Genomic DNA, 24,000 nt, shown 5'->3' with positions numbered 1-24,000 from the left:
TTCACTGGCAAGACTACTTCAGCAGTACTTAATTCAGCTCACTTGGTCTCTCTAATCAAGGACATTTCACTGTCCCCTGATGATTTCCTCGTCAGCTTTGATGTGGTTTCTCTATTCACCAAGGTTCCAGTGCCTGACACCATAGCAATAATTGAAGACTTAGTCCAACATGGACTGAACCCTGATGTCCCTGCGCTGGTTAGGCACTACCATACCAACACGTACTTCATCTGGAATGGTACTTTCTACAAACAAAATGAGGGTACCCCCATGGGTTCCCCCTTGTCACCAGTGATAGCCAATGTTTTCATGGAGAAATTTGAAACAGACGCTATCCAGACATCCACCCTACGTATTTCCCTGTGGAAGAGATATGTGGATGACACTTTCATCATTTGGCCACATGGCCTGCCAGCTTTGAACCAATTTCTCGACCACATTAACTCCATACACCCATCCATCAAATTCACCATGGAAGTGAAGAAGGATGGTAAGCTACCATTCCTGGATGTTTTGTTTGAGAAGAAACCGGGTGGCTGTTTGGGGCACTCTGTCTACAGAAAAGCCACCCACACAGATTCCTATCTGAAACCTGACTTCCCTCATCAAAACATTACACCATAGGGCCCACTGCATATCTGACCAACACCACCTAGCCAGTGAATTGGAACACGTACGCCAGGCCCTAAAGATGAATGGATATTCGGACGATGTTATCTGCAAAGCTGTTTCTCCAACCATAGAGAAACAACCCCATGAGACATCGATCAAAACCATCACGTTACCATACATAGCAGGCGTTAACAAAAATATTTCCAAAATCTTAAACAAACACAATATCCAGGTCCGATTCAGTACAGTACACAAGATCCGTGATCTAATCCCATCCGTAAAGATGCCATTCCTGACATGCAATACCCTGGAGTCTACAAACTCAGTTGCATTTGTGGTGATTGTTACATTGGGGAAACGAAACGACATGTATCGGACCGCAGTCGCGAGCAAAAGGCGGATTTGAAAAATGGTAGAACTGGCTCTTCCGCAGTTGCTGATCACTGCTACAACGCTGTGGGCTCTCATGATATTGTTTTTTCCCGAGACCAAGGTACTCTGCAAACCGTCAGGCTACTATCAAATGTTTGTTCATGAAGCCATCCAGATATACAAACACAGACATAACTTCAACTGAGAGGATGGATTCAAATTGAGCAATCATTGGAAGGATGTTATAAAGCAGGTGAAATCTTAATTGCTTTTTATAGCTTGCTTCCATACCCGCATTCTCAGTTTCTGCAGCACGCTACTCCCCCCCCCAGGCCCGCTCATTGCCCAGCTCCGGCAGGTTGTCTCACCAGCCGTGTCTACCCCACATTCTACTAGAAGGATGTTATTAACATGGTAATATCCTAATTGCTTCGGCGCTGCAGCACCACGACAGTGTTTCTTACCCCCCCCTACTCCACACCCCCCGCCCCCCTGCATCTCTCCTCCCTGGCTTCTCCTCCCCTCTTACCTTATATAATCGCTTATCACAAACAGCTCTCTTTACTGTGGTTGTCCCATCTGATGACAGAAGCTTGTGTTGCTTCCGAAACGTCGTGATTTAATATTGTTATTTATATTTTTGATTTTTATTCTTATTTTTTTTCACCTACGTGACTTTACCGAAAGAACCAAAGAGTATTCAACAGACTGTTGTGACAAGTGCTGTTTGCGAGCAGCACCTATGAAAGCTGGCACTGTGGAAAATGAAGAGGGGTGGGTGGCCAACACCACGCCCTACCGCCGTTGTCTCTCCTAGTGGCAATGTTTACTTCACACCGCACCAGCTACTCATATGAGGATGAGTCGACCGAGGGGAGGTCCAGGACCGGTTCAGTTAATTGTCACTGGTGTCGGGTCGCCGGGTTCGTATCGCAGCGCGCAAACCGCTCACGCGCATTACCGGCACGAGCGTGGTACGGTGGCGATGAGAGAAGCAGATTTTATTTTACTTGTGGCGGCTCGTGACATTGCCACTAGGTGAGGCTGTTGTCAGTGACCTCTGAAAATATTGTGTTCTAATTAAGATAAACCTCGTCATTTATTGATATAACTAATTAGCATGGTTGTAGGTGGTGAAAATGAGGCTAGGTTTAATTTCAAATTCATTACTTTTTGGTTCTTTCGGTAAAGTCACGTAGGTATAAAATAAAATAAATCACGACGTTTCGGGCGCAACACAAGCTTGCTTGTGATGACGTCGAGATTTATTTTATTTTATACCTACGTGACTTTACCGAAAGAACCAAAGAGTATGGATTCCTGCAGTCACGAAAGCTTCAAATCATGATTCAAATTTATTATTATTCAATCGTTTTAATGTTTATGTTATTTGGGTATTTCGGTAAAGTCACGTAGATAATAAAAATTATAACAATAAAATAATGAAAATGAAAATAAAGTGAATACAAAATAATAAAAACTATGAAAATATCACGACGTTTCGATCGCAACACAAGCAATCGTCATCAGGAGAAAAAAGAGGGGGAAAGCTGCTGAGGCAGGCAGTTTTAAAGGTTTGAAATGAGTATAGCCCAAGGGTCATAAACGAAGTGGGCGGGGCTAGTCATGTGAAATTGAGAAATGTGCATGTAAATGTAAGATCGGAGAGCTACCTCCACGACGAGGACACGAGCAATGGCGGCTGTGTTAGTGTGAGACATTTAACCTGGTATTCATTGAAAATTTGGTCCAACAAGGAATAAATGCTGATGTACCGGCCCTGGTTGGACACTGCCTCACCAACACTTACTTCACCTGGAATGGAACAGTCTACAAACAAGTTGAATGTACCCCAATGGGTTCTGCCTTATTTACAGTTGTAGCCAATGTTTTCATGGAAAATGTTGAGACAGATGCCATCCAGGCATCCACTTTACGTCTGTCCTTGTGGAAGAGGTACGTAGATGACACGTTCGTCATCTGGCCACATGGCCTACCAGCTCTGAACCAATTTCTCAACCACATCAATTCCATACACCCAGCCATCAAATTCACCATGGAGGTGGAAAAGGATGGCAAGTTGCCATTCTTGGATGTTTTAATCGAAAAGAGACCAGATGGCTCAATGGGAAAGCCACCCAAATGGATGTCTACCTAATACCTGACTCCCACCACCATCCATCCCAGAAAAATTCCCTCATCAAAACTCTACACCATAGAGCTCGATGTATTTCCGACCATTACCACCTAGCCAGTGAACTGGAACACGTACACCAGGCCCTCAAGATGAATGGATATTCAGACGATGTTATCTGCAAAGCTGTTTCTCCAACCATAGAGAAACAACCCCATGAGACATCGATCAAAACCATCACCTTGCCATACATAGCAGGGGTCACCAAAAAGATTTCCAAAATCATAAGCAAACACAAGACCCAGGTTCGATTCAACACAGTACATACAATTCGTGATCTGATGCCTTCTGTGAAGGATGTGATCCCTGACATGCAATACTCCGGCGTCTACAAAATAAGCTGTGTAGGCGGCAGCAGTTACATTGGGGAAACTAAGCGACATGTCTTGGACCGTGTTCATGAACATAAGGCAGATCTGAAACACGGTAGGACCAATACCTTGGCCGTGGCTGATCATTGTTTTAATGCTATGGGCACACGCGAAATAGATTTTTCCAAGACGAAGGCACCCTGCAAACTCACTGGCTATCAGCAAAGATTCGTTCATGAAGCAATCCAGTTACAGTGAGGGAAAAAGGTATTCGATCCCCTGCTGATTTTGTACGTTTGCCCACTGACAAAGAAATGATCAGTCTATAATTTTAATGGTAGGTTAATTTGAACAGCGAGAGACATAATAACAACAACAAAATCCAAAAAAACGCATGTCAAAAATGTTATAAATTGATTTCTATTTTAATGAGGGAAATAAGTATTTGACCCCCTCTCAATCAGAAAGATGTCTGGCTCCGAGGTGTCTTTTATACAGGTAACGAGCTGAGATTAGGAGCACACTCTTAAAGGGAGTGCTCCTAATCTCAGCTCGTTACCTGTATAAAAGACACCTGTTCACAGAAGCAATCAATCAATCAGATTCCAAACTCTTCACCATGGCCAAGACCAAAGAGCTCTCCAAGGATGTCAGGGACAAGATTGTAGACCTACACAAGGCTGGAATGGGCTACAAGACCATCGCCAAGCAGCTTGGTGAGAAGGTGACAACAGTTGGTGCGATTATTCGCAAATGGAAGAAATACAAAATAACTGTCAATCTCCCTCGGCCTGGGACTCCATGCAAGATCTCACCTCGTGGAGTTGCAATGATCATGAGAACGGTGAGGAATCAGCCCAGAACTACACGGGAGGATCTTGTCAATGATCTCAAGGCAGCTGGGATCATAGTCACCAAGAAAACAGTTGGTAACACACTACGCCGTGAAGGACTGCAATCCTGCAGCGCCTGCAAGGTCCCCCTGCTCAAAAAAGCACATATACATGCCCGTCTGAAGTTTGCCAATGAACATCTGAATGATTCAGAGGACAACTGGGTGAAAGTGTTGTGGTCAAATTGGAGCTCTTTGGCATCAACTCAACTCGCCGTGTTTGGAGGAGGAGGAATGCTGCCTATGACCCCAAGAACACCATCCCCACCGTCAAACATGGAGGCAGAAACATTATGCTTTGGGGGTGTTTATCTGCTGAGAGGACAGGACAACTTAACCGCATCAAAGGGACGATGGACGGGGCCATGTACCGTCAAATCTTGGGTGAGAACCTCCTTCCCCCAGCCAGGGCATTGAAAATGGGTCGTGGATGGGTATTCCAGCATGTCAATGACCCAAAACACACGGCCAAGGCAATAAAGGAGTGGCTCAAGAAGAAGCACATTAAGGTCCTGGAGTGGCCTAGCCAGTCTCCAGACCTTAATCCCATAGAAAATCTGTGGAGGAAGCTGAAGGTTCGAGTTGCCAAACGTCAGCCTCGAAACCTTAATGACTTGGAGAAGATCTGCAAAGAGGAGTGGGACAAAATCCCTCCTGAGATTTGTGCAAACCTGGTGGCCAACTACAAGAAACGTCTGGCCTCTGTGATTCCAACAAGGGTTTTGCCACCAAGTACTAAGTCATGTTTTGCAGAGGGGTCAAAAACTTATTTCCCTCATTAAAATGCAAATCAATTTATAACATTTTTGACATGCGTTTTTCTGGATTTTGTTGTTGTTATTCTGTCTCTCACTGTTCAAATGAACCTACCATTAAAATTATAGACTGATCATTTCTTTGTCAGTGGGCAAACGTACAAAATCAGCAGGGGATCAACATTTTGAAACAGTCTGTCTTAAATTACTAAAGTGACAATCCGACAAAAACACCACAATAGACAATCCCTAGAACAAGACAGCACAATCCTGTTAGAACCTTGAGAATACGCTACCACCTCCGATTGGTTGAAAGGATTGGGGTTAGGGTTGTGTTTTGGGTAAGGTTTAGTGCAGGGGTCCTCAAACTTTTTAAACAGGGGGCCAGTTCACTGTCCCTCAGACCGTTGGAGGGCCGGACTATAGTTAAAAAAAACTATGAACAAATTCCTATGCACACTGCATATATCTTATTTTGAAGTGAAGAAACAAAACGGGAACAAATACAATATTTAAAATGAAGAACAAGTAAAGTTAAATCAACAAACTTGCCAGTATTTCAATGGGAACTATGGGCCTGCTTTTGGCTAATGAGATGGTCAATTTCCGGTTCCATATTTGTCACTGCGAGTCGTAACAAGTGATGCAAGTGTGCATCCGTTAGTCTAGATCTAGTTGGAGATTTCAAATGTTTCATTCTGGAAAAAGTTTGTTCACAGACATAAGCGCTGCCAAAGATGGTTGCCATTTTGAGTGCATGGTTCCTGAGATGAGGATATGTCTCAGAGGGGAGAAATGCATAGAAATTATGAAGGCTGCTTGACTTGAATGCGTCTTTCAGAGAGTCACAATTCTGCAGTTCAGCCAGTTCCATTTGGTAAATTGTATCCACATTTTCAATGTCAATAGAAAATGGGTTACGGAAAAGCTGTATGTCCTGTTCATGGAGATGAAGCTCTTTAAATATAAATTGGAACTCCTTTTGCAAATTTTTCCAGTGAATCCACACATGTTTTGTTTGGGAATGCAACCAATGGTTTTTCCGCTAACAGAGTTTGAGTTGTGGGGAGATGGCAGAAGTTTTCCTCCTTCACTTGTTTGATGAGGAGGCCTAATTTTACTTCAAATGCTTTGACATGTGATTGCATATCACAGATGAGCTTCCCCTTTCCTTGAAGTTGCACATTGAAACTGTTGAGTAGCTCTGTTACATCTGTCAGAAAGGCAAGGTGCCATTTCCATTCTGAATCATTGAGCTCTGGTACTTCTTCGTTTTTTGAAAACAGAAAAGCTGTAATCTGTGGAAGTAAGTCATAGAAACGTTTCAAAACTCTCCCTCGACTCAGCCAACGGACTTCTGTGTGGTACAGAACATCTTCATAGTCAACATTTAGCTCAGACAGAAATTCCTGAAATTGTCTGTGGTTTAGTGCATGAGCTCTAATGAAGTTAACAGAGTCCCACTTCAGTGATTTACTACACAGCGCTTGTTGGTGGATGAGGCAGTGTATGGCTATTGGATGAGAATGGTTATGTTTGTCCATCTCTTGGTTAATGCGAGCAATTACTCCTTTCTTAGACCCCACCATGCTAGGAGCACCATCAGTTGTCACACTGGCTAGTTTAGCCCAGTTCAGCTCCAAACCATTCACAGTTTGGCAAACCTTTTCATAGATATCCTCTCCTGTAGTTGTTCCTGTGATGCTTTGCAGTGCAGCAAGCTCTTCTGTGACTTCGAAATAGTCATTCGTCCCACGAATAAAAATGAGAAGTTGTGCAGAATCACGAACATCATTGCTTTCGTCGAGTGCCAAGGAAAAATAGGAAAGTTTTTTTGCGGAGTTTTGCAAATGCTGAAAGAAATTGTCTCCCATTTCTTCAATCCTCCGTGTAATTGTAGGTCCTGAAAGACTCACTGTACTAAATAAATCGGCCTTCTCTGGACACATCTCTTTGGCAACAGAAAGAAGGCATTCCTTAACAAATTCTCCCTCCACGAATGGTCTGCCAGTGCACACTATTAGCTTGGCAACTTGAAAACTTGCTCGCAGTGATGAAATATTTAGCTGCTTCTGCTTCACAAAAGTATTTTGCTGAGTTGTTAATGTATTTTTCAGTTTTAATATTTTATCTTTTCTCACTTCTCCGACCAAACAATCATATTTATCTTTATGTTGAGTTTCATAGTGTCGACGTAAATTGTATTCTTTGAACACAGACACTATATTCTGGCATATCAGACACACAGCTCTTTCCTTGTACTGCATGAAAAAGTAATCATAAGTCCACTGTTTTTTGAATATCCTACACTCCGAGTAAATTTTTATCTTTCCTGACATCATTGTTTCCTAGGGAGTCAATATTGCTATTAGTAAAATACCAATATATATACAGCGCTACAAAAACAATATACCAGCAATAACTTTGCCCACACAGAGACATACAGACTGCACTGCCCATCAATGCAGTCTGATTGGGGGAACTCCGCTTTTACCCCAGGCTCACACTGGTGCGGGTGCCATTAAAAAGTTAATTACACCTGCAGTTTTGTTCACAGATCGCAGTGCAGCCAAATCAGTGCTCACCACCGCAGCCCAATCAGTGCCCACCACCGAACCCCAATGAGTGCTCACCAGCGCAGCCCAATTAGTGCTCACCAGCGCAGCCCAATTAGTGCTCACAAGCGCAGCCCAATAAGTGACCATGGGCCGGATAAATGCCCTCGGTGGGCCGCATGTGGCCCGCGGGCCGTAGTTTGAGGACCCCTGGTTTAGTGGTTAGGAATAGGGTAAGGGTTTATTAGTTAAGATTACTTTTAGGGAGTTAGGGTTTAGAGTTATGGATTAGGGCTATATGGTTGAGGTGGCTAATTGTTAATTACATATTAGGGTCAGGGCTCAAGGATATATGTGCACAATTCACGTGATGCACTCTTGTGGACAAATGCACAACTACATTACATGTGTAGTGACGCATATCGGAGACTAATACTTGGAGGCACCCTATGTGGGTGCACACACAACCGTCTATTGTCGGCGGCACTATCTAGCGAAACAGTTGGCAGGCGGTCGAGCTAGCGATGCCCCAGTGATGGTGAAGACGGCGGCGATGGTGGTGACGAACAGCAGCACGGCGAGGGGATCCACTTTTAGCAACAGCCTTGAGCTCTCGCTCTTATGCTCCCAGCGTGGCCTTGATCCGCCCTCACCATACCCCCCCAACTGGAACCTACTAGCAGGTCCCCGGGGCTTCCAGATAGCCCCCTGCATGAGTTTTGCCAAGATATTTTATCCCTCGTATATACCGTACCGTCGTCTCTCGACGTGCGTACTGCCATACCTTGTAGTTGCACTTTGTAGACAGCAGCCAGCGCTATTGCACTAGACAAGGAACAAAATAGCCGAGCAGGTGGGAAGGGGACCTAGTCGGATGAGGACGCCACCGCCTCATTGGCTAAAAAACATTATCAACATGGACATCCGTAAATAACCGAACCAACATGGATGCCCTATAAATTAAGCCTATTCCATTGCAGCACCAACGTTTTGGAACAACGTTGTTTACCTCCATTAGCATCGCTAAGCTTCCTTCAAAACATTCTGAAGCAGAAGATTAGTGCTGGACACAACCACAAATGTTATTGGTAACTTTAAATTGTAATGTGCAATTATATTTAGGTACTGTGTTGTCTTGATTTGGAATTGGGCTGTTTTTCTGTTGTTTTTCTGCCTTGACCACGCTTGGGAATTGCAAGTCTATTCGTATCTATTTGAGTTCCTGGATCTCGAGGTAACTATGAGGTTATATGAGTTAACGAGTCTCTCTGTGAGTCTATGAGTTTCTGTATGCTAGAGTTAGACACACAGTGTTGTCACCATGTCCACCTCTCATGCAGCTGGCTTGATACAAGAATAACTTTTCCATGAGTTGTCATCACCTTGAGACGTTGGAATGTGGAATTAACATATTCCATGGCCACCAAAAGAGGCAAACGACTGCTATTATTTGTTTGAAGATCGACTTGAGTTTGCCTCTAGACTTTGGGTAGCTATAGCCAATACAACACAAAGTGTCTTCATGAAGCATCGAGATGCATCTCATCATTCTCATTGCCAATCAGCCCTTTGTCAATCCACTGTGATATCAAGGCGTCCCCGTGCCATATCGGTCATGTTCGTTCTTTGACCGTAGTCCATCACCACGCTGTTCATTTGTTCATGAATACAATTTGTAACGCACACACACATTAAACTTTGTAAGGACATTGAGGGGCCGGCGAGAGAATAAAAAAGGATAAATTTATTTACATTCTGACAAAAGGTTCATCTGATGGCCAGGTTAAACGAGAGAGGGACTGGAGGCGCACAGGACAGATTAATATGTCACTCCCCATTGGTGCAAACCGTGGTCCAGAATCGAACTCATGTTAACGGCTGGGTACACAGTGAAGTGCACTAACCGCTGTGTAGTCAGTCCTGCTCAATTGGCATGTTTGGCCAAGCCCATTTATGAGTCTTTATGTAGGAGGAAAAAAGAGAAGTTGGAGAAAATCTCACATTTGGGTCTCACATACCGATTCATAAATAAACTTGCTCTATTGCAATCACCTGGTAAGCTTGCAGCCCAACGTTTTTGGGATTTTCACAAAATACGTGTCTCCACCAACACTTTCCTCTACAGCACTGGATCACAGGCGTGAACTTATTATGCCCTGTTGCTTATGTTTTTGTTACTGATTATTTTGCTGCTGTCACTCAGAATATTTATCCTGGAGAAATCTGCAGAGCTATTATGCTCTTTAATAGACTGTTGACGATGACGAAATTGATATTACGGAAGAGCAGAGCAAGTACCCTATAGTGGAGGCAGTGGCATGGGCAGGTAATTTTAGGGCTACACCTTTGCCATTTTTACCACCACAGGGCCATTCTGTCACTCAAATCCAATCACCACCAACATTATCCTTGGCTGCGCGTACAGTTGGGTCTCCATCCGACTGTTGCAACTCCGTCCTTGATTTGCTCAACATCAAACATACTCAAACTCCAAAGGTCGCAAGGCAACCTCGCCCACATCATCCGCGGCCACTGTAAGCCTCGTCTACATTCCATACCTCCCTCGACTGGCTTCCTATCATCGCCGGCCGGGTCATTAACAAGTGTTGCGTTGTAAACTCACACGGAGACGAGGTTCACTGTAAGGGCTACTGCCGGTTTATTAACTACTACAACTCACGTACAGGACCACCAGATCACACCAGAGGAAGGTGCTTCTACACTTGGTACTTCCCGTGGACCGTCCCGGTACCCACTTCACTCCTCGGCATATTCTCCCCTAAGCCCCCGACTGGTCGAGCCCAGACGGGGGTCCCGGTGCCGAGCGGCGCGTCCTCCGCTCCTCTCGGCTCCCCACAACGACCCCGCCCCTCTGCCCGGGATCCCCCTTAAGCACCCCCTCCCCCTCTGGATAACATGACGTTCCCTATGACGTCATCCCACTCTTTCCTGCCGATGACCTCACTTCCTCCCACTCCTCCTCTACACAAGTATGCCGTACTCGTGCCATCACGCATTGACTTTGTGCGCATTATAAATTGCATGGGTAATCGAGTAATCGGTCTGTTGCCACATCCGCGGTGCTCATGGTTAGCAGCCTGCTTGCACTTATATGATTCTATGCTTTATATTACCTGCAATACACAGGGACGTTTGTTCAGGCCGTGACTTATTCTTTAGGCCCTGCCTGCTTACTGTACCCCACCCTCACAGATTTTAAGACGCGCTATGGCGAGGTGGCGAGACGTTATCTCCGTCGCCTGGGTTCGACCTCCACTCTGACCATGCCTGCTGTATATTTGTAGTTTGCATGTTTTCCTCGTGGTCACGTGGACTTTGTCTTATTTTTGCTCCACGCATTTCCTTTTTTAAGCCCCGCCTCTTTCCATTAGGCCACGCCCCTGGCACGCGACTCGGCTGCTCTGCCGTCGTGAAAGTGGTTTTGGGTAGGGAAACAGTGGGGGGTGGGGTTGCTTCACGACGACCAACATCCTTTAGAGCAGTGATCTCACAATACACGTTACGCAATATTTGTTTTATTATAATTTTGTAGAAATGGTAACGTTCAGTGCAGACATGATCTATGTTCCATTCAAAAGTCTTCATAACCATTTAATTTCCATACTTTGTGCTTCGTTTTCCAGCTTTTTCTTCATTCTTCTGTTTTGGTATCGGTCCGGGATGACAAAAAATACAATTACATACAAACATATACGTGACATATCAACATATTACTTTGTGTCTCTTCCATCACAAGAACTGGGAATGTAGGGTCCGAGGGGTGTACCTCGATATATGTTTGAGCTGCGTTCTTGAAAACCTTAACGCAAAGTGAAAGAGTGTATATCGAAACTTAATATCCCATAAGGTTCTATTAAAGAACATAAGATGGGTTTATAAGAATATTTTCTTACCCTAAACCTACGAATGTGACGCTTTTCAACACAACTAAGCTATTTTATGCACAACTATGGAGAATAACTATACAGGTCATTGAAAACAAATCTTGTGCATGGTAATTTACTAACTGGTGCACGTTGTGTGACTGGTGGTGAGGGTGAGGGAGGGGCAGTAGGTGAGGTGGTGAGTGGGAGGGTAAGGGAGGGGCAGTAGGTGAGGTGGTGAGGGTGAGTACGTGGTGAGGGAGGGGCAGTAGGTGAGGTGGTGAGGGTGAGGGAGGGGCAGTAGGTGAGGTGGTGAGTGGGAGGGTGAGGGAGGGGCAGTAGGTGAGTTGGTGAGGGTGAGTAGGATGGTGAGGGAGGGGCAGTAGGTGAGGTGGTGAGGGTGAGTAGGATGGTGAGGGAGGGGTCGTATTGTCTGCCCCCACTCTTGGGGAGTATGCAGTGTGTACAGTGTAAATCGTGGTGGAAGGTACAGTAGTATGAACTCCAAGGTTTGTTTACAACAATCGGTGAGGCTGTGAATCCCAGTGTCCAGGCACACAACCATATCACATGCACGCATGGGCAAAGGACAATAACGTGCATTAACTTAGGTATTCACCAAGTTTTTTTCCAAGCTCAATTGAAAAAAAACGTAATAACGAAACAAACGAGACATTAACTGCAAAGTATTAATTGATGGTGAACGTCGTAACGAATGGTTTCAAATCGAATGAACGTATATCAGGGTACACCTGTACGTATATCAATGGGGCAGGGCTAAAAATCAGGAATTCATTCTTTAAAATTTGTTTTTGAGGAAAAGCTCTCCCCCACTAAAGAGGGTGCAATACTTTACAGTATGAATTAAACGAAGGCAGGCCTACCTTTACAATCAAGACATAAAATATAAAAATGAAGGGACATAAATTTCGATTTAAAGCTTTCCTGACTGCAGGGATTCATCTTCTTGGTTCTTTCGGTAAAGTCACGTAGAATGGAAATAATAAAATAATAAAAATAAAACATAATAAAATAATTCTCACGACGTTTCGGCCACAACGCAAGCAGCCGTCCTCAGGTGAAGAACAGGTCTGTTCAGACGCTGTCTTTCTAACAGACTTGTTCTTCACCTGAGGACGGCTACTTGCGTTGTGGCCGTAACGTCGTGAGAATTATTTTATTATGTTTTATTTTTATTATTGTATTATTTCCATTCTACGTGACTTTACCGAAAGAACCAAGAAGATGAAGGGACATACTCTAGGAAAAGCTATAATAAAAAATGTGTCTTGTAGAAGAGTTTCCTGAACTGTTCGGTGCTCAGAGCCAATCTGAGGCCGGTGGACGAGAGTTCCCGAGCTGAGGCGCCACACTCGAGAGGGCCCTGCTAATCGCCTCGTGGAGAATGAAACATTCCAGGTTGAGCTAGCAGGGCCTGGCCTGGGGAGCACAGAAATACACCCACCAGACGTCTCGGGGGGCCAGACCGGACTGCAGGTACTGAGGACCAAGGCCGTTTTGAGCTTTGTAAGTCATTACAGCGAACTTAAATTGAATGCGATAGCTGACTGGTAGCCAATGTAGATCACGAAGGATTGGTTTTATGTGCTCAAAACGGCTAACACGTCTCAGCATGCGGGCAGCCACATTCTGTACCAGCTGCAGTTTCCGAGCCAGTCCACAATGGCAGCACAGCATACAAAGCGTGTCAGTAATCCAGACGCATTGACACAATGGCATGAACCACTTTTTCGAGATCACTAGCTGATAAGAGGGATCGCAGCACTCGGAGCACTCTTAGGTGATAAACCCCCGCTTTGGCCACAGATGCAACCTCAGGGCGCATGGTCAAGCTACGATCGAACAGTATACCTCGCGGTTATGCACCACTGTTACATTGAGTGGGCGTACTCCGTTAATTAATGGAGACTCAAGCTTCCCCTATCCCATCATCAGCCGACTCTCTGGCCCTACAATCATCAGCTCCGTCTTGTCAGGATTCAGTCATAGCCAGTTCTTCTGCATCCATGCACCTACCTCTGCCAGACAGTCTGTTAAGCAGTCGAGAGCTGCATCTGGGTCACTTGCGAATGAGACATATCTGGGTGTGATCGGCATACTGATGGCACTGCAAGCCGTGCCTCCAGTTTGAAGGGCCAATTGTTGCTGTGAGGAGTGAGTAAACACCATTGCACCACTCTCGCACCTAATATTCAACGTGGTGACAGTGAATACTGTGGAGAAGTGGGCAAGAGGGAAGTGGGTTCACGTATCCGGTTGTGTGGACGCTTGGGTGTTATCACCAAATTTTTTTTTTATGTGGCTTACCAGGAGATACTAGCCAGTACCTTCCTAAAAATAATCAGGAGGCTCAATGTGAAAAAGTGCTATTGTAACAATTTTGATATAATTTTAGTTGTACATTGTTATTATCTGGAGTAAAGGTTCTTACCTGTGTAGTAAGTATATGGAGGCTTGACGACAGGATCGGAGGCACACTTATTTATTACACCAACACAGTTATTACAGGTCACTGGGCTACAGGGATTTCTCGACAGCTAACCCCTCTAACCTATACCAATTCCTCCACTACGGAACTAGGGGAGGCTATCTGTCCCAGCTTGGTTAAGCTGGGATCCCGGCTCCCTGAGTCACCAGACCAGCTTCGTCTGGGCTCTCGGGGCCACGCCACCGGCTTGCCCTGGTCGGCCCTTATAAGGACAGCGAGCCAGGGGAGCTCTGGGGCCTATACTAGCAGGTCTTCCGTCTTCTCTGGTTAAAGCTGAGTCCCGACTCCCGAGCCTTTCGGCTCATCACCTTTTATAGGACTTGCCCCCAAGGGGGGGGCCCGTGGGGGATACACATGCGGACGTCGGTGCGAGCGCCACCCTTGTGTACGGCCGTAACCCCGCCCCTTGTGTTTGTTGGCCATCCGTGGCCATGCATAATCACACCTCTACATTCGTAGCCATGCGCAATTACACCTCTACATCACCCCCCCCTTGTACAGCTCGCAGCCGTCCCTGGCTGCAAAAAAAACGTGAATAAAGGTGCATACCTCACGAAAACCCCGTGTGTGTGCCTCGCGTAATTTTTAACAAGAACAAGAGAATCTTAACAAGAACAACAACAGGAAGAGAGAGAGAGAGAGAGAGAAAAAAAATAACCCGACGCGCTCCCCCCGAATAAACACCCCAAAACCAACATATATACACACTCCGGACGCCACCCCTCCCATTGTCCGCAAGGCCCCCCAACGGCCGACCTCACAATAGTCTGCGCGTTTTGGCGCGCGTTCTCGCGGCGGGCCCGTCACAAGGGCCCGTCCCGGCACGCTCAGTGACGGTTGTTGACGGTCCGGGTACAAGAGAGTCAGGCGTCGCTCCCGAGTGACCCCCGACCCCTCCGGGAGGGGTTGGTGGGTGTGGACCCGTCACTCCTGTTGCACCTGGGGACGGAATAGTTGATGTCAAGTTAGGCGAGCGCAGCGACGCCGGGGAGTCGGCGGAACCCTCACACGTTTGGCCATGCGTGTGTGCGTGTGAACCCCGGGGCGGCGCGATGAATGGTTTCAACCTTGAGGGGTGCACATACCACCGGCGCCTCCCCCACTTGACGCGAACACACTGCGGCCGCAAGACCTGTACGACCTCCACTGGCCCCCGCCACGGCCGTACCAATTTCGACGAGGTTGCCAGCGGCACCTGGGGACAGTGCAACCACGCCTTGTCCCCCGGTTTCCATTTTACCACCTGTACCCGCCCCAACCGAAGCCTCTCGTTCGCCTTCTGGCGGAGATCAGAATTTTGCGCGGCCGCTTCCCGCGCCTCAGACAATTTGCTGATGTTAAATTTAACGTGTTCGGACAAGTTAGACTTCGCCTGGGGCGCCGAGAGCTTGAGCTGGGTCGCCACAGGGGGGTTTGCCTCGCGCCCATACATTAAAAAGAAAGGGGAAAACCCGGTGGCCGCATGGGGAGCCATTCTGTAGGCCTGCAACACCCCGGCTATACGAAGGTCCCAATCCGTCTGGGATACAGACACCTGCTGGGACAGCATAGACGAGATGGTCCGATGCAGCCGTTCCACCATCCCGTCAGTTTGAGGGTGATACGGAGAGGTCCGAACCTTCTCCGTACCCAAGAGGTCGCACACCTCGCGTAGGAGTTTACCAGAAAAATTCCTACCCTGGTCAGTAAGCAGCCGTTCCGGAGCACCCTTGTCGAGGACATAGCCCTGGACAAAGGCCTCCGCGATGGCCGCTGCCGACTGGTTGGCCAGGGGCCAGGCCATAGGCCATCTCGTGAAGTACTCTACCCCCGTTAATAAATACCTATTTCCCCTGGGCGTAGCGGGAAATGGGCCGAGTATGTCCAGAGCGACGAGCTCGTTAACCCGGGAAACCTTTATGGACTGCAGCGGAGGGTTGGACCCCCTAGCAGGTGGCTTCCTTTGCGCGCATTGCGCGCACGACCCCAGGAGATCCCCCACGTCCTTTGCCATGCCCGGCCAGAAGAAATCTAGCTGGAGCGTGGCAAAGGTCTTGTGAATCCCCAAGTGCAGAAGCCGCTCATGAACAGCCCATACCACCTTACCCCTTAATGCTGCAGGCACCACGAGCCACTGGCGGCGGGTTTTCCCATCCCAGTGCATTAAAAGACCCTGGAACAACCCCCACGAGTCAACGTTCGCCACCCCCTGACCAGCCCCCCCGACGCGACGGCGCAGAGCGAGGAGGGAGGTGTCCTCCATTTGGAGGCGTCCCCATTCCGCGACCGACAACCCCAGCAATGAATCTCTCCCTTCTTGCTCGATAGGACCCGAAGCTGAAGGCGCATCGGTAGCGGCCACGAGGACCGAATCGGTGGTGACGTTCGGGGGCCTACAACGCCCCGAACCCAAGAGGCACGCGCACTCCGAAGTGGGTGGCAATCGTGACAGGGCGTCAGCGTTCGTGTGGCGGACACCCTTACGATATGTGGTGACAAAGTCATAGTCTTGGAGGATCTCCAACCATCGAGACAACTGGCCCGATGGTTGTTGAACCCGCAGGGCGTACTGTAGTGCCGCATGATCTGTACGGACGGTGAATCGCCGACCGTACAGATACGGGCGGTACTGCTGAATAAAATAAACGATCGCCAATAATTCCCGACGGGTAACGCAGTACCGCTGTTCGGCTGGAGACAGTACCCGACTACCGTAAGCCACCACATGCTCTACGCCCCCAATGAGCTAGGACAGCACGCCCCCGATGCCCGTGTTACTCGCATCAGTATCGAGCAAGAAGGGTTGTGAAAAATCGGGGTAATTCAACGGCGGAGCCCCCACCAAAGCATTCCGGAGGGCGCGAAAAGCAGCCTCCTCCTCTGGCCCCCAATGAAACCTGACTCCCTTGGACGTCAAGGCATGTAATGGTTTCGCAATCGTAGCGAAGTCAGCCACAAATCGTCGATAATACGATGCGAACCCAATGAAACTCCTGACCTCTCCCACCGAGGTGGGAGTCGGCCAGGAGCCGACGCATTCCGTTTTGGCGGGATCAGTGGATATCCCCGAGCGCCCAACAATGTGACCCAAATATCGCACCGATTCGCGGAGTAAATGGCACTTCTGCGGTTTAAATTTCAAATTGGCAGCCCGCATTTTGAGAAAAACAGCACGCAACCTCTGGAGGTGTTCCTCGAAGGATTTGCTAAAGACGATGACATCGTCTAAGTAAATCAAACACGAATCCCATTGCAAACCTGCCAAGACCAATTCCATTAACCGCTGAAAAGTTGCCGGCGCAGAATGTAAACCCATCGGCAAGCGGTTAAATTGGAAGAGACCTTGCGGCGTACGAAAAGCAGTCTTAGGCTTTGATTCGTCATCCAGAGGAAGCTGCCAGAATCCAGATAGCAAATCGAGGGTGGAAAAGAATCGCGCCCCCGCCAAGGCATCGAGCGACTCATCCATTCGAGGAAGCGGGTACGCATCTGCCACAGAGATTTTGTTCAGACGGCGAAAGTCGACACAAAACCGCAGTGAGCCGTCGTGTTTTTTCACCAAAACGATCGGTGCGCCCCACGGACTGTTGGAAGGGGAAATGATATCGGCGGCTAGCATGTCATCAACAGCCGATTTGACATGATCCTTTTCGGCGGGACTCAACCGAAAGGGATTTTGGCGGATTGGCGCGCTGTCACCCGTGTCAATATGGTGTCGCAGCAATTTGGTACAACCAATATCAAATTTGTGTTGACTAAAAACGTCAGCAAATTCGCTCAGGAGAACTCGCAGCTGCGCGCGCTGCGAGTCGGACAGGTCCACTGAACCCGCGCAAAACGCATCCAGCCATCCGTCATCACAGTCCGAATGCGGTCGCGACGGAGGATCGGTGGATACCTGACCCACGAGTGGTTCCTCATAGGGTACCGGCGTTGCGTGTGCAAGCACGGTCCCTTGAGGAACCACGGCCGTTCGCGATCCCACATTAAGGACTGCAATGAAGGGGTCCCCATCCCCTCTCACCATGGTCTGAGCCGCGAGCAAATCGGGTCCATTGACCCCGGCCCGAGATGGTCCCAACAAGACCCCCCTATCCGCAACCCCTTCATTAAACGGCCGACGCAACCTAAGAGGGACGAGCATCTGAGCCCCCGGAGGTACGCGCACAGTTTTTGTCACGAGCGCCTGCACGGTGGCAAACGCCCGACGCTCCGTGGTGGGGGAAGACAAAAAAGTAACGCGTCGGCCCGATGGGAGCTCAATGCACCCCTGGTCAATCAGGATACGGATGGGCATTTTGGCCAAGAAATCCGTCCCCAACAGGCACGGAACCGCGAGTGAGGAGGAAACCAAAACAGGGCCGGATAACTTAATGTCTCCGATGCAGATAGTGGCGCGGATTTGCCCAATAATGCCCAGCGAGCCCCCGTTAGCAGCATAGCATGGCACGTCAACAGGGAGCAAGGGACGACTTTGAACGGGAAGGATGTTATAAATCAAATCAGATATAATGGTCGCCGATGCCCCTGTGTCAATTAAAATCCGCACCTCTACCCCATCAATGTGACCGACCACAACCGATGATCCCGCCGACGCAGCAACAACACGATGGGCGAGCTCCGACCACTGACCTGGTTGGAGCGCTCGCCGCATTACCGAACAATCGCGCGCGACGGACGGGGAATTTGGAGCCCTGTTTAGTTGAGCGCGTGAGTGTGTGTCGGATGTGTGTGTGGGCCAAACGTGTGAGGTGCCGCGACTCGCCGTATTTCTCTGCTGGAGCTTGGGAGGAGACGGCGTGGCGTCCTGGCGAGGTGTCGCCCCGCGCTGACGGGGAGCCCGGCATCCTGACGCAACGTGGCCTTGCAGGCCACAGTTGTAGCAGCGTGTGAGCGCCCCCGATGTCCTGGGCTGCTCCTGGCGACTCGGTCCATTCCGAGCCTGTGGCGCCGCCGATCTCCATTCCCCTCGCCGCTCCACCCCGCAGACCTCCTCCGACGGGAGGGCGGTGGCCGCCATGGCATGGCCGGCCGCTCCCTTTGCCGCCTTCCGACGTAGGGACCGCAAGCCCCCGTGTATGTGGCGCGCGATCAGCAGGGACGACATCTCCGCGTCGTCTTGAGCCAGGACGTTGACGTCCAGCTCATCAGCGAGTAGCAGCAGCTTCTCAGCTACCATGGCGTCCACTCCTTCCTCGTCCATCCTTGGAAAAGCAGCCTTTGCCAGGGCTAGGAGAGCCGTCCGGAAGGCCAGGGGCGATTCGTTAGCGCCCCGATGCCGATCGTGGAACAGCTGCCTGCAGTCCGAAGGCGGCCCATAGACAGCCGACAGCAGCTGCAACGCCAGGTGTAGAGTGGCGCGCTTTTCCCTAGGCGCCGAGGTGAGGGTAGCCAGAGCGTCGTTGTCCAGCATCGCCGGCAGCGCGCGTAGAGCCTCGGCGTCCGTCCAGTTCGCCATCTCCTGATGAGCGATGAACCGCCTCTTGAAGCCGCCCCAGTCTCCGTCTGCGCCTACGAATTCTTTCAGAGGCGGCAGACGCTGCTGCAAGGCGACGTCCGTGGCTGTAGATCGCTCTCCGTCGCTCCCCGCCGATGATACAGTGTGGGCGGGCTGTGCACATGGCATCGCCGGTCGCTCCGATGTTGACGCGCCGGCCGGTGTTGATGATGTCACGGCTTGTGCTTGGCGCTCAGCAGTCACGTGACGCGGGCCGGCCCCGCCGTCCGCTCGCACTGTAGAGATGGCGGGAAATTTAACCGCCAGCCGCGTCGGGGTGGCGGGAAACGTCGCCGCGCGCCGGCTGCTGTCGTCGACCCGCGCTGCCCCTCCAGCCCCCAGCCGCGTGATCTCCTCCAACGCAGCGGCGGCGGCGTAGAGCAGTTCCGCCAGGCGGGAGTGGGCCAGCCGGAGTCCTTCAGCCGACGCATCCCCCCCCTCTTGTCGTAGCGGCGCGGGCGTACTTGGCCCCGGCTGCTCCGATCCGACCCCGGCCATCTCTGGTGTTGAATCGGCCGCGGCGTCTTCCATCTCCGACTCCTTGGTACGTGTCGTCCCTCGTGTGTCCATCGTTTGGACGTTTTACTTCTGACACCAGATGTAGTAAGTATATGGAGGCTTGACGACAGGATCGGAGGCACACTTATTTATTACACCAACACAGTTATTACAGGTCACTGGGCTACAGGGATTTCTCGACAGCTAACCCCTCTAACCTATACCAATTCCTCCACTACGGAACTAGGGGAGGCTATCTGTCCCAGCTTGGTTAAGCTGGGATCCCGGCTCCCTGAGTCACCAGACCAGCTTCGTCTGGGCTCTCGGGGCCACGCCACCGGCTTGCCCTGGTCGGCCCTTATAAGGACAGCGAGCCAGGGGAGCTCTGGGGCCTACACTAGCAGGTCTTCCGTCTTCTCTGGTTAAAGCTGAGTCCCGACTCCCGAGCCTTTCGGCTCATCACCTTTTATAGGACTTGCCCCCAAGGGGGGGGCCCGTGGGGGATACACATGCGGACGTCGGTGCGAGCGCCACCCTTGTGTACGGCCGTAACCCCGCCCCTTGTGTTTGTTGGCCATCCGTGGCCATGCATAATCACACCTCTACATTCGTAGCCATGCGCAATTACACCTCTACACCTGGAGTAAGGGTAGCTGCTTCAGCCATTCTAAAGGAAAAAAAATATTAATTTCAAACTTCCACTATGCTAGTCAGACTCAAATAGACGTGATAGTTTGCTTCCATAAACGTTCAACATTACGATTTTACAGTCATTGTGCACTCTATTCACTGATGTGTGATAATTATTTCAACTTAGAACGTGCACAGTAATCGCTCACTCTGGTAGAGAGGATACCTCAGAGATGTGACGATGAGAAACCACAGATGAGACATTGGACTCTCAAAGGTAATCTTTCATCTGTGGGTCGTCCAAATTGCTTTATCGGTATCCCTCAATTTACGAACGTTCGGTTTACGAAAATTCACGTTAACGAAATCTAATTTCTGCGTTCACGAAATTTCACATGGCACACGCCGTGAGATCAAACGAGAAGCCACATGGGAGGCTGTCGTCACGGTGTCCCTGCAGTGGCAGCAGTAACGCCTCCACAGGGCCTCTCCAATCATTCCCACATGCAGCAGATCATTTGGTGGGTTCCCCGGCAAGGTTATTTTTTTTATTTTCAATCAATGACTATTCACTCGTTTTAATATGTATGCACTTCATCGGTAGTATGTATTGTGAGAAGTGATACGAAGTGTGTATACTTCCAGACCACACTAAGCCTGTAGCTGTCAGAGCGGTTAAAATTATTTGTATTTCCCTCAAATCACATTGATTCTCGAATTTGTCTCGGCCAGTAATAATTAGTTTTACACAACAAATCAACGTTATCAAGCATGTTCTGCAACTGCCAACAGTTGTGTTTGAGAGTATTTAATATATCTCTGGTGTTCTTTTAGTCTTACGATAATCTTGATTTGAGAATGTTACGTCCTGTCTGTCCAATATAGCATCTGCCACATAACCAATTAATTCAAGCTAACTCCCAAACTCTCTTTACAAACGATGAGGGAATTATCTTACAGCCTCCTGAATTACGAACAACTGCATCTCGGTTTTCTAATTGCTTCTTTGTGCTGACGAGAAGGAGCCTCTATGTTTGTTGGCATTGAGCTGAATGTAATTAGCAATGTCAACTCGAATGGATGACTGAGTATTATCGGCATATAAGTGATAAGACGTAATACAGTTAACCTGTGGAGCCACACATTGAACCCAGCACGTTACTTGCCGATGTGGGTAGGGTAGGGGCCCCAGAGGGGTGTAGCTGTACAGACCTCCTTCCAGTAATTGGACCAACTGGGGGCAAGCAGTGTACGGTCCTGACACAGAGGAGTAGGCGAATGTCCCAACAGGTACAGGTGATGGAGGAGTGAAGGGCGTGCAGCCGTATAGTGACAACGGCGGCCCAGGAGATGGCTCGCGGCAGTGGGTGCCCTCAGGGCCGTGTCAGTAGTGGAGCGGGAGTTGGCGGGGTGTGAGACGCAGTTCCTTCTCGACACTGGGGCCGAGACCTCTCTGCTTGGTGGTAGGGTCCCAGTCACTGAACTGCAACCAGCATAAAATCTCCCTTCACAAAGCCAGTGGCACCGGAGTTAAGCTCCTGGGACGAGTTACTCTCAGGGTGTAAGTAGGCGAGCAAGAGTTGTGGCATGAGTTTCAGGTGGCTGACCAACTGTGCTGAGTGTATTGCCGATACAGACCTACTTCCACGCCTAAAGTTCCTCCTGGACTCGGAGCAACGGAGGCCATTAGGCCTCCACCTTCTGTACGTCATTCCCAAAGATCCACGGCGCCAGCTGATGGGCGCGGTTGGGTGTGTCCACCATACAATCACCATCCCAGTGCCATTGAGGCTAGAAGGTGATTGGAAGGCCATGGTTTCCCGCAGTGAGGTGGCGGTCACTCCCTGCCTGAGGCTCGCAAAGAACCACCAACTTGCGGGTTCCACCACCTTCGTTGACATGGACTGGGGCCAACTGTTCATGTGTGTCTTTCACCCCAATTTTATCGTGATTAAGTTATGAACAGGTACCTGGGTGACGGAAATCAACACCCTCTCCCAGGGCCACGACGGGGCTTCGGTCTTCATCCTGTGGGACGAGAACTCCATGGGACCCGAAGTGGAGGGAGAGGACCAGGCATGGAGGGTGGACCTCCCTGCACCAGAAGAGGAAGTACCCCTGCTTGAGTCTGTCCAGGTGGCATGGGACATGCTGGAGCCAAGGGAGGCATCCCAGCGATGAGAACTACTGGAGAGCTATGCCGACGTATTCAGCCATGTAGGCAGTTCAGGCCATATCTGATCGGGCGTGAGTGTCTGGTCTGTAAGGATCATTACGCGCTGAAGTATTTACTGAATTTCAAGGAGCCGTATGGGCAGATGGCACTGTGGTGCACCCACAGTGCTCCACAAGAGTGGTTGTCGTTAGCCCATGTGCGAGTGCGAATGTCGAGGCAGGTGGGGCGACAGTGAAAGAGGTTCTGGCAGCAGGCAACTTGGTTGGGGACATGAACTGCGCCTTCTCAACGTTGACATCTGAAGAGCCGTGCCAGGAACAACTCCGGGATCCCGAGCTGGCTGTGGTACTTAAAGCGCTGCTTGTAGATGAGGCAGAGGTTCTGTAAAACCCATGGCAGCTCCTGTTCCCACAGCTAATACTGACAGAGAGGGTCACTCAGGAGCAAGGGTGGAAAAAAACCCAATTTTTTTTGGCAAATTTTATCGGGTTATTAGTTTTATAAAACAAAAACATTCCATCGAAAAAAACATGGTTTTAATCCGGCAAGTCAAGTTGTCGTCAATCGGCGCCAGAGTCATTGGATTCACTGTCCTCTTCGATCATCTCAACCGCGCCGTCGAAGAAGGCGGGAATGTTGCTCTGGATGAAGACGAACTTCTCGAACGACTTCATGCTCAGGCTGTTCCTCAGCTTGGAGTGAATGAAGGCCATGGTGGAGAAGTTCCTCTCGGATGCGGCACTGGACGTGGCAATGCTGAACAGCTTGACGGCGATATTTTGCAGCTCAGGCCACTCACTGCCATCGGCCAGCCAATACTCCCATCAGCATCTTGCGAACCTTTGACCATCATCTTGTTGCGGAACGTGTTGTTTGTCTTCTCTTTGGTAGGGGCTATAGTTATAGGGATTAACAGGCAATAAAACCGAATATAACCGGATTTATGGCCATCTGAGATGATCGGTTTTTTATTAAAATCATGAAAAACCCGATGGAAAAAAACTCGATGCTGCCAGCCTTGCTCGGGAGGCACCATCTGAGACCAGCAGAGCGGGGGCGATCTGCATGCTGGCACATGTCCGCTTGGAGCTACTGAAACTGGCCCATGACCACCCATTGGCTGAGCATGAAGGGGC

General features: G+C 49.3%; 2 protein-coding genes across 3 annotated transcripts in view; one reads left to right on the top strand and one right to left on the bottom strand.

Annotated features, from left to right (window-relative positions):
- LOC133359978 (butyrophilin-like protein 2) overlaps positions 1–24,000 on the top strand; it is a 155,288-nt gene that overhangs the window by 125,133 nt on the left and 6,155 nt on the right. The window lies entirely within an intron of this gene.
- Positions 10,638–24,000, bottom strand: part of LOC133359986 (myelin protein P0-like) — a 34,977-nt gene continuing 21,614 nt past the window's right edge. For both annotated transcript variants that reach the window (XM_061578555.1, XM_061578557.1), the window contains exon 7: positions 10,638–11,351. In XM_061578555.1, the coding sequence (XP_061434539.1) occupies positions 11,294–11,351 (58 nt within the window). In that variant the 3' untranslated portion in view covers positions 10,638–11,293. The remainder of the gene's footprint in view (positions 11,352–24,000) is intronic.

Source organism: Lethenteron reissneri, chromosome 66, assembly GCF_015708825.2.
Source record: "Lethenteron reissneri isolate LAM-NWPU_2019-01 chromosome 66, ASM1570882v1, whole genome shotgun sequence".
Classification (NCBI taxonomy): Eukaryota; Metazoa; Chordata; class Hyperoartia; order Petromyzontiformes; family Petromyzontidae; genus Lethenteron; species Lethenteron reissneri.
This window is presented reverse-complemented; position numbering and strand designations above follow the sequence as displayed.